We start from the raw sequence: 18718 nt of genomic DNA on the forward strand, positions 1-18718 counted from the left end.
AACATAATTTCTCCCACCTGCAAAAGCAGGTGGTGCCCTACGAGTGCTTATTCAATCATTCTGACCAAAATGGTACACTGTGTCATGTAGAATTTTACAGTTATTGAGAGCACACACAGGTAACTGGGGAGTCCTGCATAAGCATGTAGATTTAACTAGCAAACTTTGCTTGTATTTGTAGAGAGGCCAGTGTAACCACTGAGTGTACTCATGGTCACGATAATAGTACATGTCCAATGGTGCAATGAACTTCAGGGAGTTCCTGCATTTAAACATGGGGTCAACAAACTCTGGTTGTACTCTTTGTACTGAAATCTGTAGAAACATTGTCCTTATACAGTAAACCACATTTGGGAGAAATGAACACAAAAAGGAGCCATTAAAGCAGGGAACATTTATTGCATTCTTTATTGCCAGTCCCCAACACACAATTCATTCTATAGCATCCATCAACTGGCCAATTCTCAAAGAAAAAAAAATGCAGATAAAAGCAGATAAAATGAATTGGATTACAGGAAAAGGTGAGTGACTTTTCACTTGTTTACTTAAGGTGTACTACAATCCCTTTATATTGTCAATAAGAGAAGATAGTAAAATCCACTTATTCCTTGTTATAGAGCCAAAAAATAAAAATATAAATTATAATCAGTTAAACAAATCTCAAGTCACCCAACAGCATCACATTATAATTTTGAGGACTTGAGTAAAGTGGCCCATACCTGCATTAACAAAAAGGCACTGTAATTTGTGCATCTGATCTGTGATGGTTTTCAATCAACAATTTAAAATAAAAATGTTTAAACGCAATAAGTACAGTCGAAATGTTGTAGGGTAGTTTCATTATACCGCATTCAGTCTAGAATTTGGAATGTTAACTGAATGAAGACATGACAAAAAAATAATAAAAGGCAGCAAGAGAACACTAGAGAGACCCCACAAAACCAGCTGAGAAGTAAACTTGCCTTAATTCCATAGATATTCTACAGCTAGTTTCTGACATTATAAATAATTCAGACAGGTTTTTTTCTAGAGTGATTTTTACTATATTTTAAAAAGCACTGATTCACTGATTTACCATTAATCTGTTTTGTTTTAGTGAGATTTTTGACTTGACCTAAAATTTTTAGTTCCATATTCTTAGTTCCATCTCAGAAAAAACTCTGAGCCTTCTAGGCATTATATTAATATTACAAATCTTCACATGAAGAATAATAAATCATAAACCCCTCTATAACTAAAGAAGCTTGCATAAGATACATGTTGTAAAGTGCTTCGAGTACAAGACTAGATTTTTACTGTGCCATAATCACTATTTTATAGAAAATGTACCCCAAGTACCCCAAATTTGTAATTGGTCAAAATCACCATCATCTGAAATTATCTGACACTCAGTAATAGGAAAATCAACCCAAAATAGAACTGTTAAAGAACAGTCATGTTAGAAGTACATTTTTTAAAAACTTTGTGAATCATGATGACAATGCTTTAAAATTAACTTTCTCCAAGTACAGTTTTCTTTGTGAGCTTAAGTTCTACTCACAGTCAGTTTCTGTTAGCATGGAGGTTCTTCAATATTCAATACAATGACAGTGTGGAAGCAAAGAAAGGCCAAATTGAATTCAATCTTATGGGCAACTAAGAAATTTAATCAGTCCTTAATGTTGAAGAGGAATTTATAGCATTTGAAACGTTACTTTGATTACTGTCTGTCTGAATTGAAGTGGGTTGATTACCCTGTCTTTTCAAAAGATTTTTTTTTTTTCCTTTTTCCAACAAATCAGCTGGAAATTCAAATCTGTCAGGTTTCCAATGGCTCATCTGCACTAGGCTACAGTCGAATAGTCAAAAAATTATGTCCTATGTCTTTTCCTAACAACTTTCCCTCGACCTCAATGGAAAACGTCATTAGGTCAAGGAAAGATGTGAAGGCGAATTCATAAAGACTTAGGAACAGACAACCACAGTGCTAAGAGAATCTGACTGCACTTACACTAGGATATGTAATTATGTTACGGCGGATGGTATTGATGTGGGTGACTTTAAAATTTGTGGGACATCATTATCTTCTTTCCTTTCATAAAGGATGGTCCAGTGTACCCTATGCTAGAAGAGATAAGAAAGGACATGTTGAAGCACCTTTCCTTAGCATTTAGAGACTTCGACCAGCTCTTATCATGGCTTCCACTTAGATACTTCTGGGCTATTTAACTCATTTAGGAACCTTCCTAAGCAAAATTGACTATTCGACCGCAGCCCTAGTCTTCCTTGAATAATGTGACAGAGAATGAAAGCTGACTAGACAGAGGTCTGATTATCATTGGTAGTTGCAATGTTCACGTTAGAAAACAAAATAAAAGGATCAAAATTTCAGACTTAAACTGATATATTTGAACAACCTGATAACTTTAATTGAATTTTTAGATTTAAAAGGGCCAACCGAATTTGAGAATATTTTGTAAATCCTTAACAAACAAACAAACAAAACAAACAGAAGTTATCAAGTTTTTGAAATTGTACATCTACTTTAAAATCAAAAGCAAAGATCCCCCTAAAAATCAAAAGCAGTTATTCAAAACCCATAGATTTACAGATTGTTGTCAGAGTCAAGTATTTGAATCTTATAAATTCAACTCAAATATTTTTGGCCTTTCTTTGCTTCCACATGCAGAAACAGTCTGATTGAAAGTGAAAAACAATCTGTCCTACTTTTACAGCTTTAATCAAACATAGGCTCTATGCATAGACAGTTCATATTGAAAAAATAAATCTGTCCCTTGAAAATCCGAATTCTGACAAGCTGATTTCAAATCATAAGGATTCAGAAGGCCCATGTACATAAACATCCTCACGGGAAGAATAATTTAGGTGCAATAGTCCAACAATGTAAGATAAGAATTTTTTTTTTTTTTTTAGCCTCAGCTGACAACTATTGTTCCATCCACGTATCTGAACTTGTCTTCCAAGGCCTTGGGAAAAAACTGAAAAAAACCAAGAACCATCTTGGGTGGGTTTAAAACCAACAATCAGTAGAGAGTAGGTATTTGGTCAGATCTTAGATCCCATTGAACAATTTATTATAGTTTACATGATGTCTGACATTTCTAGTCTTTTGTGTCGTTTGTTTCCAGTCCACATTTTTGGCAAATCAAGTGCGTGGCACTGCTTTATTTTGCTGGTTTTTAAGCAATGTCAGACACGAGCTCTTAGTGCTACTGTCCAAGAATCTGTATGGAGGTCCCCGTCATCGTTTATTTGCATTCAATGCCCTTGTTTTTCTTCCTTCTTGAGTTGACAGCTCCATTCATCTTCCTTGTCCTTGTACCCACGTGTCAAACAATATCTCCAGACATTATTGTTCCCCACTGAAAAAATAAACAAAGTCTGCTGTCTGAATCAGTCATCTGTCATAGGTGGTCAGTTGGCCATAGCTTGAGGAACCTCAGGAATGAGGGAGGAGAAGAAAGTTTTGAAGAAAACCCAGGCCGTCCACATGACTGACACCCTGTGAGGAGGAACTAATACTGCTGTCATTTGTTCTTGTCCATCAGATCCATCTACTGCAGCAGCAGGTTCCTCCCTTTGTCTATCAGCACGCTCGACAGCCTAAAGAGACAGGACACGATATTACCATAAAAATGATGAACGTGTTTTTCAGCAAAAGTATACTATTTCCATCATAGATCAACCTATAGTAATTTATGTAGCCTGCTTTGAATAGATTAGATTCCACAGTGGTGTGCTGGTACAGTTAAGGGGAACATTCATGACTACATACATGTTATAAACCAGACCCAAACAAAGCAGAGGCCTTGAACCACTGAGATATGAGGATGAGGACGTCCAAAGGAGTTAAAAAAACTTTAGTAAAATTTAGGGTAGATAAAAGGGTAATAATCTGGGTGATGGTTTCTTACTGGATAAGGGTTTGGGATCCTGTTCTCGTTCTGGTGGTTGTGCTGGACCTCAGGGGGCTGCAGATGGTTGGGTCCTTGAAACTGCAGCCTTCTGAAGGGAAACCAACCAGCAGTGTGCCTGTGAACCGAAAAAAAAAGAAGTCGGTCTATCAAAAAAAGGTAAATGCGACCAAATGCAATGGAAACAGATTCAGCAAATAAATGATGACAAATAATCTCCATTTCCGTTGTCCAGTGTGCTCTCCGTTACCAAGCTTTCCTTGACGTTTATACATTCATGGTTTCCCTTTGTTTGAGGTTTGACTGGCGCGCTTTTAATTATGTCATATTGTTGCACCCTCGTCGTCTGCAGTGGTATAATACCACCTGACTGGAAAATTAGCACCAGCTACTGCTTATCTCGATGATTCAACTCCTAATATTCACATAACATTAGTGTATGGAAACGTGCATAAATTCACAAGTTATTTTGTTGATTTTCTGAAAATTTGGTTAAAATTTGCGTTTTGGATGAAACCAGACTACTGAGAAGAGAAAGTGGGTAGAGGAAAGAAACAGACCTCTGCTGCTTATGTCTACAAACAGCTGCTGCTGGTAAGTAATCATTAGTCAGGCGCATACTGACCTATATGTGTTATCAAAAGGGGCAAGCTGCATCCTTCAAACACAAACCATTTCACTACTCTCTTTAATCTCTTTAAGCTTTAAACAGATGGCTTCAATATCAGCAGTGCCTTTTCCTTTCAGAGAAATTATAGCATTTCTCTCACTTTCAGCTTCTTAGCTTTTCTTTGACAAAGAAACACTTCAGTATAGTTCTAAACCTATTTAATCCATGTCTACACATGGAATGTATGTGTATTGTGTGTGCATGTATGTGTAGGCTATGTAACAGCAAACAGAGTGTGAGACTGAACACAGTAAATAAAGGAGCAACCCGGTCTGAATAACAGTGTTGATGTGGAACAAGCTGTTGGACTGTGTAGTGCTGCCAACTGTGACCCATTAACACTATATCATCTGAAATGAAGCCGTGACTTATTAAAGAAATGTACTTAATTACAGTTAATATGGGAGCTATGCTTACATTTATTTTAGGGGCACTTGTACCACTAAATGAAAACATTTAGGGGCATGTTTTTTTTTTTAATTAATAAAATGAATGCATCTCTTAAAAAAAAAAAAACCCACAAAAACCCATTATGCATAAGATGCAGGGGCAAACTGACTTAACTAGGTGATGACTAAAAAATTTTGAAACATAAGACGTACTTGGGACTTAAAGGACAAGGATGTATTGCGCTTAATGAATTCATCCCTTTTCTAACAGCATAGTGTACAAATTCATTTTAGGCTTTTGTAAATAGGGTTGGGCTTTGGTTACATTTTATACAATCTGAATCCAGTATCAAGTTAATCATGGAATTACTGTTAGTTAGCAACAACCGATATTACCTGCCATTCTAACCACACAGGGACGGTGTGGTTAGAATTTTTAAATTCTATTACTCATATTGATACTCTTCATCTGTCTAGTACTTTATTAATAATCATTTTGGCTCTTCTTATTACTAAAAACAATTAAAAAAGAATTAATTCAGAACGGGATTAGAATGTATATATATTTTAAATATAATAAAATATTATTTCTAGAGCAGCAACAGTATCCTCAACAGCAAAGTCACGATATAAACTCAATATTTCTGTGAAGACAAATGTAAAATCTAAGTAACATAAATAATATTCCTCACATTTAATACTGTGTGAAATTTAAAAAGAATGAAGAACATAGAAATCAGTCTCCATCACTACTTCATCCTCTGTCATCCTTTTCCCTGCTGTTAATGCAGATTCACTGCTGGTCAGGCACCTGCTCAATTTCGAGAGCGCCCTCTGCTGGACCAAAAGGCAAAGTACTTCAAACGGTCTGATGCGTTTGTAGACTGTAAATTTGTAATTCAAACAGATCAGTACATTTCAGCTATTTACTTTTTTCCTACATTTGAAAAAAGTAAATACTTAAAAATAAAATCCGACTTTCTACTAAAAGTAACAGCCTTAATCCCAGATGGAGAAGAATGCAGATTACGCAATCATGGTCAAAAATGCATCATGTCTTGAATCTTAGTTTAGGTATTTATGCATTTAAATTTTTTTTTATTTTTATTTTTTACTATTTTTCACATAAGCTTTTCAGATACTGAGACAAGCTAGAACACACTAATACATAATATATAATACATTAGGTTGGAAAATGTATTATTAATTATTTAACAATAATAAAGGTCAATGGCTATAAACTGTACCAGGGGTACATAACAAATTTCAAATAAAAATGCTGTTCTATACTATTTGACCATCTAAATCAGAAAAGCTTCAATTTGTGTTAGTCCTGACAAGCTTAAACAGCAGCTTCTAGTTACACGTAACTTCATCTGTGAGGCCTGATTCACTGTTTATGGTCATGGTGAAGTTCTGTGAACATACAGTATGTAAAACCACCAGGTATATCCTAGCTTCCCTAGAAAGTTTATCAAAGTCCGTGCCTCTCCAGTTTAAGAAACAGAACAAACAAACTAAAAACAACAAAGGAAACAACAAACAAAAAATACACAATTTAAAACTCTGAAGATAATCCAGGGTCTGTGGCAGCCCTGAACAAACTGTAAATGAATAAGGAGAGGAAACTGGAGTTAAAGGAAGTGAGTAACCATATCCTGCTTTAGTACACAGATGTAAAGTCAGACGAACAAGCTATGATGACTGATAAAGATAAACAAGAGATGTACAAATTATGTTTTGTATGAACTAGAGACTATGTTAATTTCTCAGCTACTCCACACAGATATTATAGGTGACATCTATCTATACGGATATTGTTGAGACCTTAACGAAACAACACAATTTATATTTGCCAATAAAGAGATAAAATAGTATGCTGTTGACTTCTTAACAGCATTAAAAAAAAAAAACAAACAAAAAAACAATTTCCAGTCACTAATAATCAAATACCAACAGCTGTAAAACAGTTGCAGACATTTCAAAGCTGAACATTCTGAAGGAAAAAAATACTACTGCTCAAACTTAAGCTAAGCAGTAAGGACCATGCGTTCTTCAGTAATAGTTCTTCTGTGGAGTTGGCATGAAGAAGTGACTAAATTGGAGCCTTAGTTCAAACAGTAGTTTACCTTTACTTGGCTTAGCTTTCCAAGTTAGAAGAACCCCGGCGATTGGGTGCAAGTGTCTCTATTCTTTTACCCATAAACCTATGTGTTTTGGATTTCCTTTTTTGTAGTTGGTGTGGACTATACATTCACTTTTGACGAGCTACAGTTACAATACTCCTTTCTATCCATTTGGAGGCCAATGTTTTACTACAAACAACATCCAAACTACCGTTTTTGGTTTTTCAGAAAAGACGTTGGGAATGTGTTAAATGTGGCTTTGCCTGTTTTCGATTTCTTTCTCTACAAAAGGAACTAGTAAAACATCCACGAAATATCTCTAACAAAATAAATCATGTTTCAGCTTCAAAGCTTCCTTTTTCACTTATCCCTGTCAGCAAATTGTGTATGCTCTTATTCCATATACTCAGACATCTACTACCAAAATATACTGCTACTGTTTAGTAGGAAATACCTTGAGCTCAGTCGAGTTTGTTCTAATATGAGGCTCTGGTAAAACACATTTCTAGGGTACACATCCTGAAGGTTTGGCTGTATGTACACACAGTCATCCACTATTTTGTATATTAAGTGATACAAAAGAACCCAGTTAATTGCATATACTACATGTGCCAATATACTACTCTTTCTAGTGATTTAAAAATTAAATTTCCAAATAAGCAGTAACATATATGGTGTACTGCTGTTTACAATCCCACACAGGCAGCGGACTTAAACAAACCTGCCTCCTTTTAGACCCTCGCTTTGCTTTAAATGCTTAATGTGGCTAACTGAGGGTTTTCCTTGCTTTCAAGAGAGGCACTGGATGCCAACACAAGCAACTGATCGTGGCCGAAAAGGTTGAGAGCCCTTCAGCGGTGGGCTCTTATGTAAGTCACTGAAACAACAACAGTGCAGTGAATCTGTTCAGCAAAGTTTGGTAGTTGGAGTTAAAAAAAAAATGGAAAGGTTCGTAGTTATTTAAACAGAAAGCAAACAGAATATACTTACAGGTACATGAGGAAGAGGGCGCTCATCACCAGCAGAAAACGACTCAAGTTGGAATTGAAGTACACGATCATGAGCAGAACACAGAATCTTGCGGCAGAGTACAACCAGTCCAGCCAGTCACTTTCTATATCCTCCTCGTCCTCCATTACAGGCCCGCCCTGTGCATTCATCCGCATGTTCTGGTCTGCCTCTCCCAGGTTCATGAAAGCGCCATCCTGTGCCGGGTTCTGATTAGCTGGCAGGTTGTTGATGGGGTTCTGATGGGCTAAATGGGGTGGTACAGGTACTTGCTGGGCAGGAACAGGGCGGTACTGGCCAATGATTGAAGCTGGTATAGAGGGGACGGTGCCTGATGCTGCCAAAGCTGCGTGGCTGTTGGCGGAAAACGAGACGAACATCATTAGAAACTAGTACAACAAAGTCATCTATGTCCATGTCAAAACACAATAAGTTTTTTTGGACCAGAGGAACTTTTTCATAGTTCTAAGAACAGTAGGAGGGACCAACCGTCCCCCAATATGCGATTTACTGAGGTGTCGATGCAAATGAAGGGGCCATCATTAGGCTGAAAAAACAAAACAAACTTATCAGACAGATACCAGACACTTTAGGAGTGGCCAAATCAACAATTTGTTACAGTCTTAAAAAGAAGGAATCTAGTGGCGAACTCAGCAACACCAAAACGCCTGAAAGACAACGGAAGATGAAGGTAAATACAGAGGGTTTACCACAGCATGAACAACCACTGGTAACACTCAAGAACAGAAAGGCCAGGTTAGACTTTGCCAGAAAAAATCTAAAAAGCCTGCCCAGTTCTGGAACAAGATTCTTTGGACAGATGAAACCCAGATTAACTTGTGCCAGAATGATGGGAAGAGAAGAGGTAGCATTGTATGATCCAAAACATACCACATGATCTGTAAAACATGATGGAAACAGTAATATGGCATGGGCATGTAATGGCTGCTAACAGAACTTGGTCACTTTTTGTTTACTGACGATGTAACTGCTGATAGAAGTAGCAGAATGAATACTGAAGTGTGGCGGGCTATACTATCTGCTCAGATAGGACGGTGCTTCAGAGTACAGATGGAGATTGACCCAAAACATACTGCGAAAGCAACCCAATAGCTTCTCAAGGCAAAGAAATGTCATATTCTTTAAAGGCCAAGTCAGTCACCTGACCTCAACCCAATTGAGTATGCTTTTCACTTACTGAAGACAAAACTGAGGGCAGAAAGACCCAGAACCAAGCAACAACTGAACGCGGCTGCAGTAAAGGCCTGGCAAAGTATCTCAAGGGAGGAAACTCAGCATTTGGTGACGTCCATGGGTTCCAAATTTTGCAGTTGTTGCCTGCAATTTTTTTTTTCCAAGTATCAAAAATAATCCTCATATTCATAATTTTGTCTGTTTATCCAATTACTTTTGAGCCTCTGAAACTGAGGCACTATGTATAAAAATGGCTGTAATTTCTTAATGGTTAATGCAATATTTTTGTTAAACCACTTAAATTAAAGCTGAAAGTCTACACCTCAAACATATCATGATGGCTTCATGTCAAATCCATTGTGGTGGTGTACAGAGGCAAAATTAAGAAAATTGTGTCACTGTCCATATACTTATGAACCTAACTGTATATTTCAGGACTAGACAATTACGTGCTCATTCATTACAACAGATATTCTTTAGATGGAGAGAGTACCAATATAACTCCAATCTTTTACAGAGTGTTTATTTGTAGTCTTATCATGTTGGCTAGTGAGTCTTTTTGAGTCCATCTACAGTGAGTCTTTCAGAGTTAATCAGCATCAACTCTTGTACTTCATTAGTCCAGTTTAACCTGCAGGAATTTCTGAAGGCTGGTGTAACATGTTCTACTCCCACAGAAGAAATAAATGAAATTAATAAATAAATTAAATAAATTAACGAGTGAAAACACCTTCCTACTTCTCCCAATGACTTTACTGCGGAAATAAACCAGGGAGAAAATCTGTCAAACAGCCAAAGATTATGTCTGTAACAGATGATGAGTTCAAAAAAGAAAATGTTAACTGTCAGAGAATAATTATGCAAGACGAATGAGAGTGAGAGAGGAATCGACTCACTATAGTAACTCAGTCAGCTGACTAGTGGCCACCTGGAAAGGGAGCTGTCTAGAGACATCCAACCAACCAAAAATTTTGGTAAGAAGTCAAATGCTTTTACATTGTCAGATGGCATTGGAAGGATGAAAAAAAATTGCAGATCAAATCTATTCACTATAAGTCTTGTTTTACCAATGTTATTTTGTACGCCACATAGTGTGATCTCTCACAAAAATGTGAAGGATTATTTCAGGACATGGCGCTCACTTCATCAGCAAGCATATTTGTTTAACTATTCTTATTGCTATTGTCTGAGTGTACTGAGAAAAACACCATCCTGTTTTACATTTTTATAAATGTTGAATTCACAATAGTCCAAAAATGATGTGAAAATACATATTTTCAGAATGCACAAAGCCCAAACACCCTGACCAAACCAACCCCACCGACCCCCAAAACCACCACAGCGCCTACGTCCTTCCAGAAACCTAAGGAAAGCCGTGTTGTGTCCACACTGTAAGAACTACCAACGATCATAGTTCTTAGTATGGTGTTTTGAGGGACTTTTTTAGCTCCTACAGACTAGGTACTCTCCCAGCACAAGAAGAACTTTGAGTGACGTAAGAGTACGGTGATTGGTCCAGATGTAAGTATACATTGAATGGTTGAACGCATGAGCCAATGCAGCAACATCTTTTGATTTGGGAAAAGGAGGAGTCACAGCAATGGAAAAGTAGTATGAATTATAATTCATTTAAAATGTATAACTGAAAACTCACTATTGCATGTAATATTGTCGAGCATAGACATGCTGGAGCCACAGTAGCTGTTGAGAGCTGTACAGGGAGCAGGTGGGAAAAGTTGGTTGGGTCATCTGTGGTGCTCCAGGCCTGCAGTGGAAAGATCACAGAGAGACTATTAATATCTCTTCACCACTAAAACCTTTTTCAAATTACAATATGAAGTGCAAGCAATCTAAAAAAACTGTGTACATAGGAATAAAAAAAACTATTTTTTTTTTTAACTTTTTGAGTTGAGACATCTTTCTATGTGTGAGAATTTCAGTGAGAATTTCCAAATACTAGATAATTATAAATAAATATATTTGCTTCCATTAAAAGCAGACTGTGTGATATTTTATCACACAAAACAAGGGAAATGATTAAAGGTCACTATGTTTTCTTAGGCTCCTTGAGTGTGCATCATTCTTGACTTGCTCCTTCAGCCTTTGAAAGGTTGATCTAACTCAAGTCCACTTGAGTTTTCAGTATGACTGAGTGTCACTTCAGATGGTGACAGGGGAAGTTCAGAGGGGAACTCAACAAGGGCTAGTTAAATTACCACTGCACCTTCACATTTTTAATGCATTACATTTGACAGATTTCTGATTTGAATATGTAATGTTTACTTGCCACGGCAACACTGACAAAATGTGATTTGGTTGTGTAGAGTGTGCTTGAAATCATCAAATCTGGAAATCAGAGCACTATCAGACCTTCAGATTTGGTGATTCCAGGTTGCTGTCTAAAGTTTGTAAAATTAGATTTTTATGTATCCTTTTGCATTTCTCATTGACAGGGGATTTCTTTCATTTGTTATGAAAGAAAATATCCTGAACACAGTCATACTGAAACAGATTTCTGGTTATGTTACTGAAGCTGTTAATACATAAACAGAAACATAAGTTCTTCCTTTATGGCTTACATTGCAGCAGCAGGCCATGCAGGAGTCCACAGTGGAGATGCTGGGGTATGTACGTGTGCTGGAGCAGGAGCTGAAGTTGAAGAGGTCCATCTCCTCTGCCTCAGCTCTGGTGTGTTAGGCATTTGGACTGTGAAGGAGCTGCTGGGACCAGGTGAAGCAGAAGCTGCAATGGGCCTTTGGCCAGAAGGATGCGGTTGTTCTGTCTCTGTGGTCTGTAAAGGTAAGAAGAGTTTGAAATTCTTTAAAAACTGAGCAATATCTGGTACTCAATACTTCAACAAAACCACTGCATGATCTGTAGAGATCTGCTTTATTGCTTAGGGTGTACAACCACTTGGAGGTTTTGCAGCATTCGTTCAAGCAGAGCAGAGACTTGAAAATGTTGTGAGTTATCTTTAGCTGAACTTCTAATCTCAAAACTGTAGCTGAGTCCTGAAGGATGACAGCTGAAGTGTAACATTTCCACTCCGTGGTGGAATGGTAATGTGGGAGGAGGTGAAGAAGCCTGCTGCCTTGAACTTCTCTGCACTTCCCTACACAGGAAGGTGAATATGTGTAACAAACCCAGACGGCTAATCTAATATTTCAACTGATAAGCAACTGTTCTGCTTACATGGTCTCACAATTTAAAACATAAAACCATTGGGAGTTTCACTAAACACTCAGGTTTCATTTACAGAGCATCTTGGAGGATAGATTTGAAGAGATTAATGAAATAGTAATAAAATAATTATGATTTCACATTAAATCTGATTTGAGGCACTTAACGATTATTAACATTATCAAAATTTGTCAAAGTTGAAGAGGAAAACCACTCTAACTTATTTTAATTGGTCTAATCCAGTGGTTTGACTCTTTCTGGCAAACCCCACATTCAGAAGCCGAAAAAAGTTCACCCCTCCACATTTTTTTTTTTTTTAAATCAATTATCAACAATGATAGGGGAAGCAATTAATTAAAAAAAAAAAAAAGGAATAAAAAAGGATCCAAGTTGAATTTTAGTGAAGTAAACGTTAGCAGGATAGCTTCGGCAAACTCATGTTGGTTTATTTTCACTACATAAATCATATTCATTCAACTTCGTTCCACTCCATATTTTTCCCCTGGTCATCCACGCCCCCCTGCAGAATCACAGTGGACCACTGCATCAGTGAAATCCATGAAGTTTTTACTGGCCCTATCTTTGTGACTGTCATTCGGAGCGTGCATGAGAATATGCTATGTGCGTGTTCTAGGACTAGGCTCACTTTACCGACCCGATTCGAGCATGCTCTGAAACTGAATTAGAACATAGATGTGTGTTTGTTAGTTAAAAGAGTTTTTTCAAAACATCAGATTCTTGGTGGAAATCTGACATGTTGATAGGTGCCCTCTGCCCAGTTAGTTAGTGGTTAGCCCCCAACAAAAGAGCCCTTGGTTTGATTACCACTGTAGTGTATTTGGGTATGGCACCAACCTTCTGCCTGCTCCAGGGGTATGACAACCTGGCTGTCCCCAACTAGTTGGTAAAGAGACAATTTCTCACATGAGTTAAAGTATATTGAAAAATCCACAACGTCTCATCTATTCACTGGATTTCCTGTGAGGCATTTTCAAGAAACAGTACTTTGTGAAAACATTGCATAGGTTCTCTGGAAAGTTGAATTTGAGTAAATATCATCACTTCTCACCTTAGGTCTAGCTTCAAGTGGTCCTTGGGGTTGATTCCTAAAGGCACACACCAGATGCAGTGTTGGAACGGAGTCCATCTGAGAGATAAATGCCAAATTAGAAAAGCTTTATGGTAAAACACACGAATTAAACAGTCTCTTCCAGCACTAAAAACAATAAAACAAATTTTTTTTGAAGCTATTCCCCTGAAGCTGGACATGGGCCTGATATCAGAGGAGTGTGAAGAGGAAAATAGGGATCAGGTGTCATTCATTCTCTCAATGACAACAAATTCCAAGTCAGGCTGACACCCAAATGTTTTTGGTAATTTATCTCAATGTGACTACCAAAGACCTCCATGAACCCCTCTTTATATTCTTCTCCATCAACAAAATAGTAGAAAATGGAACAGAATCGATCTGGTCCATACAATTTGAGAATAGTAATCTTTCTAAAGATGTTGATTGCTTTGCACACTACATGCCACAGGTCTCTAGACAGAACCAATGACCACAAGTGGTGTGGTTGATCCACTTTATGAACATTGGTTGTTTTTAAGAACTTGAGTTATCTTACAGCTGGTACTGTCTCATCTCCAATGATATGAACCTCTGCTTGGATTAACACACAAAAACACTTTCACAGGCCGTGGAAATCCTCTGTGGCCATTTATTATGAGACAAAGGTTGGTGAGAGTAGGCTAGATTAGACCTCTCTAGCTAGTTTGTCGCCAATATAACAGCAGCATAAAGGCATACACACTCAGTTCCCAGTTTATTTGGTACACCTAGCTAAAACGAATGCAGTCTAATGCAACGGCTCTATAATAAATCCTATGTTCACAAAATTGAGTTAGGTTCAGTTTTTATTTAACCTGTTGTAGGGAGGTTTTTATTTAATTTATGATAATTCTGGAGTCTACCCTGATTTTATTAGACTGCATAAGCTTTGTTTAAATGTACCAAATAACTTAGTGAAATCAACTTGTGATGCTAAATGACAGGTTTTGCGGTTAGTATATGTTAAAATTTTACTGACATGAAGTTGTAGGAAAATTTGTAAGATTTTTCAAACAGACCAACGTATTCTCGCACATACCCATTTAAAGATATCTTTAATGTGTAGATGGTCAGGCAGCAGTTTACCACCACAGATCAGTCTCTGGTCACTCACAGCCTGAAGAAAATGGAAACAGTTAGGTTCTGTTAAGTAAAAGTTTTGGGATAAAGTAACTTAAGCAATTCACAAATTCTATCTGGACAGCTGTTTGACTTGAGTGATGTTTCTGGATGGGAAACAACCTTGAGGAATTTTTCACAGTGCTGGTGATAGTTGTACTGATCTAGCTGCTGTGGAAAATTAAAACTAAATTTGTGTTTGGTGGAAAGAGCAAAGGAAGTGTATTTATGTGGCAAATGTCATCATGTGAAGCTGTTTCCAGGGAGGTTTTAAACACCAAAATTATTTAAATTATTTAACCAATTTTGTATCATCAGAATATTTAATAAAATGTCCAAAGTTACTGAACAACAACAAAAAAATTCCTTCATACAGCTAAATAAAAAAAAAAAATACAGACATACAATATAAGCTCAACACAATTAATGGCATCCTTTTGATGATGAAATTAGTTCCTCAAACAAAATAAAAAAACAAATAAGACGCACCTGTGCTTAATTTTCAATATTCATGTTGTGTTGCTAAGAGGAAACTCAAAGAGAGAAGTTTGTGAATGTTGATAAGGTTTGAGGAAAAAACACCAGGCAAGAAATCTAAAGAGCTTCAGGCTGACCTGGAGCAATCTGGAGTGGTGGTTTCAGCCTGTACCATGCACCGCACAGTAAACAAGGTATGGCTCAATGGGCAAAGACCAAGGGGGACACCACTATGAAAGAAGGGCACAAAAAGGCAAGACTAATGTTTGCAAAAACTCTCATAGATAAGTCACAGTCTTTCTGGGATAATGTACTATGGACAGGTGAAACCACAGTTAAGCTTTTTGGGAATGCAGTGCATCAGTTTATTTATAATCAATGTAATGAAGCCCAAAAAAAAAATAAATAAATAAATAAATTAAAAAAACATCCTACCTACAGTAAAACATGGTGGAGATTCTATCATGCTGTGGGGCTGCTTTGCTGCTTCTGGTATTGGAGGCATTGAATGTATCAAAGGAACGATGAAATCAGAAGATTACCAAGGTATTCTAGAGCGAAATGTGTCATCCAGTGTCAGAAAACTAGGTTTGAGGCGAAGGTCTTGGGTCTTTCAGCAGGAAAATAAGCCAAAGCACACATCCAACAGCACAAAGGAATGTTTGAAAAGGAAAAGACAGACTGTTTTAAACTGGCCATCAATTAGTCCGGACCTAAATCCCTTTGAAAACCTTTGGAGAGAGCTGAAATCTTCCATTGCAAAAAGGACTCCTACAACCTTAAAAGAGCTTCAACGCATAGCAATGGAATAGTGGCAGAAACTACCAGCAGAAAGGTGCAACAAGCGTCCAGGTGGCTACAAGAAATGTTTAGAAGCAGGTGTGTCATTCTGCAACCGAATATTAGTGAATGGTGCCAAAGGGTGCCAAAATTGTGTCTGGGATACATTTTGTGTTTGTATTATTTCACTATTATGAAAGTTTGGTTTTTATTTTCTTTTGATCAGTAGTCTTGGACATTTTATTAAATATTTTCATTATTAAAATTGGTTAGCATTTATTTCGGAATATATTCTTAATTCTGTACCTAAAATTCAGGGGTTCCAATAAATTCAACCAGGACTGTAATTATGATAAACCTACATCCACCACACTGGTAAGTAACATTTTTAGATGATAACATTTGCTCTCAAATTTTGTCATTGCAGGCCTTCATTAACTAAGAGTCAGTCTCAGTCACAAAAAAACAAAGAAACAAAACAAAAACAAAAAAAATCTTGGGTGTCTGTTACACTGCTCTTCAAAAAACAGTAGCTTTAAAACCTCCACTAGTAGCGATCAAAACTAAATAAAATCATATCAAGTAAGAAAAATAATAAACTTTTTATACAGTATTAAAATTTAAAACCTGCTTTGGGTAATTTGTTTGCATGTGTGTATTTGTGTGTATGCAGGTTGGTACATGTAACATACATCTAATACTGATGTATTATGTATGTTTTTATGTAATAACTCAGTCAAAACTTTTAGTTTACTCTTCTAAGAAGTGTGTATATGCCTTTGTATGTGTATGTTTTCTTTTTTCCTTGTAAAGCCATTTGTAATGTCTGGTTTAATGTAAGTACTACATTCTTAATCATTATTATTATTATTGTTTCACTTCTATCCTCATGTATTCTATTTTAACATTGCCTGCACTGCAGGTGAGCCATGATTGAATACTGGTGACTCCGCCTTGTCTCAGTCAAATTACATGACTAAATTTCCCAAGACATGACAGTCACTACATCAGTAATCATTAAACATACTCTAAAACCTGGCTTTTCACTTGGACCAAGACGTTTTACAGTCTACTGCCTGGCCCCACCTTGTCTGTGCACTTATCTATCTGCATCCCTTCTGTCCCACTGAAGCATATATCCTCCTCTGAATATCTGTCCTCTGTCATCTCAGCGGCAGCCTGTATAGACACTCTTCCTTTCAAGACTGCAGTCTCTCAGGGAGGATGAAATTTGGCAGCCACATTTGCTTAAGATTTTAGATTCTTGGCTAACTCTCTAATGAGAATGGCTGCAGCTCACTCTGCCATTCCATTTTTTTTATTAAACAGCTGCATTGTGCCTCTTCGTGTTGGGATTGTTAAAGCCTCATCTTATAATAAAGTAGACTCATTTTAAATTTCTCACGCTAGTAGCTAGTAGTAATAGTTTAAGTTCAAAATGTGACTTCAATACTTTAACAGACAATCCCAAACTATTTTAATGACAAAGACACCCGAATACTCTTTAGACAACTCCAATGTAGTTGTGGATATGACTCTGCACTGTGATTTTCTCCGAATTAATTTCTGTCCGTTTTAGGGAAGGAAGTTAATAAATTACTCCTAAATGAACCCCCCCCAAAAAAACCCCTCATACTTCTTGTTTAGGTTCCGTGTAAGCACACACAAAGAAAGTCAGACAATAACACTGAAATGGCTGACAGCTGATAACTAGCAGCAGCAATCTGCTTGACTCAGTAAGCCGACTCATGCAGATAAACTTATCTGTCTCATAATAACTCACCGGTTTGGTGGGATAAACAGTCGACAAACGCGTTTTTAGGTCCTTTACAGTCCAGTTTAGATTGACGCATTCGACGATTTGGTCCTCCTGAGCCTGGTTGGGCGTTTTTATGAGAAGAGTAATGGTCTTTTGTTGCGAAGCTCCTACATCTATTTTTAATTGTTCACCCATTGTAGTCTCACGCTTAGTGTGATGCGGTTTACTCTCTACAATTATACTCGTCAAAATAAGAGGAAACTTCGAGATTCAATTTGTCAACAGAGAAAAATGACGGAAATTGTATTGCCTAAAGAGAAACTTCCGGGACTCTAATGATGCTTGATGTGTGTTTTTGCTAGTTGACATACGGGACTTTTGCTGGGAGGAATTTTGTTTCCAAACAAACTGTGGCCACTCCTGATTGGTTACCTCTGCTCGTGCTCAGACGTGGAGGCTCTGGGATCGTCACCCTGTGAGCATGCGCAAATAGTAATTATTGATTCCGAAGATTGTTTATTTAGAAATACTAATATGAAATAGCAAATTTTGTCCGATTTCCCCAAAACAAACGATAATTACATAAAGACCACGCAACACAGTAAGTAGTAGCTGATAAAGCTTATGTGTTCCTAAGTTTAGCCAGTACACTAATTCAAGAGAGCTGGTAAGGAACAACTACTTAACATTTACTAACAAAGCTCTGAGCAGTGGAATATTGTTTTTTCGTTTGCGCTGTAATTGTTCCAAAACTGCTCCGTTGCAACATTTCCTCAGTATCAATAGATGTCAGCAACCATTTTTATACTTCAATTAATGTTAGTAGTAGTCCCTGTAAATTTTCTTCCATGTTTGACGTTTTGCCGTTCCCGAAAATGGAAACAGAGTTAGAGCTCTTGTCTTTACCATCTGAGACACTAATTTTTCTGACAACAAAACTTTGTTTATCCACTGAAGTTACATGAGCTGTAAATTGACTTACAGATGATCCCAG

The 18718-nt window shown here is 37.2% G+C and overlaps 1 protein-coding gene across 2 annotated transcripts; it reads right to left on the minus strand.

The window, feature by feature from the left end:
* Window positions 1-934: 934 nt before the first annotated feature.
* Window positions 935-18083, minus strand: herpud1 (homocysteine-inducible, endoplasmic reticulum stress-inducible, ubiquitin-like domain member 1). Of its 2 annotated transcripts, XM_040133652.1 has the most exons (9): window positions 17749-18083; window positions 14629-14706; window positions 13551-13628; window positions 13337-13378; window positions 11881-12092; window positions 10956-11066; window positions 8090-8461; window positions 3915-4032; window positions 935-3603 (listed from the first exon to the last, which is right to left on the minus strand). In XM_040133652.1, exons 1-9 carry the CDS (start codon window positions 17917-17919, stop codon window positions 3415-3417), a joined length of 1371 nt encoding a protein of 456 aa, XP_039989586.1. In that variant the 5' UTR covers window positions 17920-18083; the 3' UTR covers window positions 935-3414. The 2 variants fall into 2 exon arrangements, with proteins under 2 accessions (XP_039989586.1, XP_039989587.1); XM_040133653.1 differs by lacking the exon at window positions 13337-13378.
* Window positions 18084-18718: the final 635 nt, after the last annotated feature.

Source organism: Xiphias gladius, chromosome 8, assembly GCF_016859285.1.
Source record: "Xiphias gladius isolate SHS-SW01 ecotype Sanya breed wild chromosome 8, ASM1685928v1, whole genome shotgun sequence".
Classification (NCBI taxonomy): domain Eukaryota; kingdom Metazoa; phylum Chordata; class Actinopteri; order Istiophoriformes; family Xiphiidae; genus Xiphias; species Xiphias gladius.

Excerpts from the sequence above, each read along its gene's own strand:
- herpud1 (XM_040133652.1), bottom strand. The coding sequence starts at position 17,919 with ATGGGTGAACAATTAAAAATAGATGTAGGAGCTTCGCAACAAAAGACC. Across the intron at positions 14,707-17,748 it reads CTGTTTATCCCACCAAACCG|GCTGTGAGTGACCAGAGACT; the intron begins GTGAGTTATTAT and ends CATTTTCTTCAG. Across the intron at positions 11,067-11,880 it reads GCATGGCCTGCTGCTGCAAT|GCCTGGAGCACCACAGATGA; the intron begins GTAAGCCATAAA and ends TTTCCACTGCAG.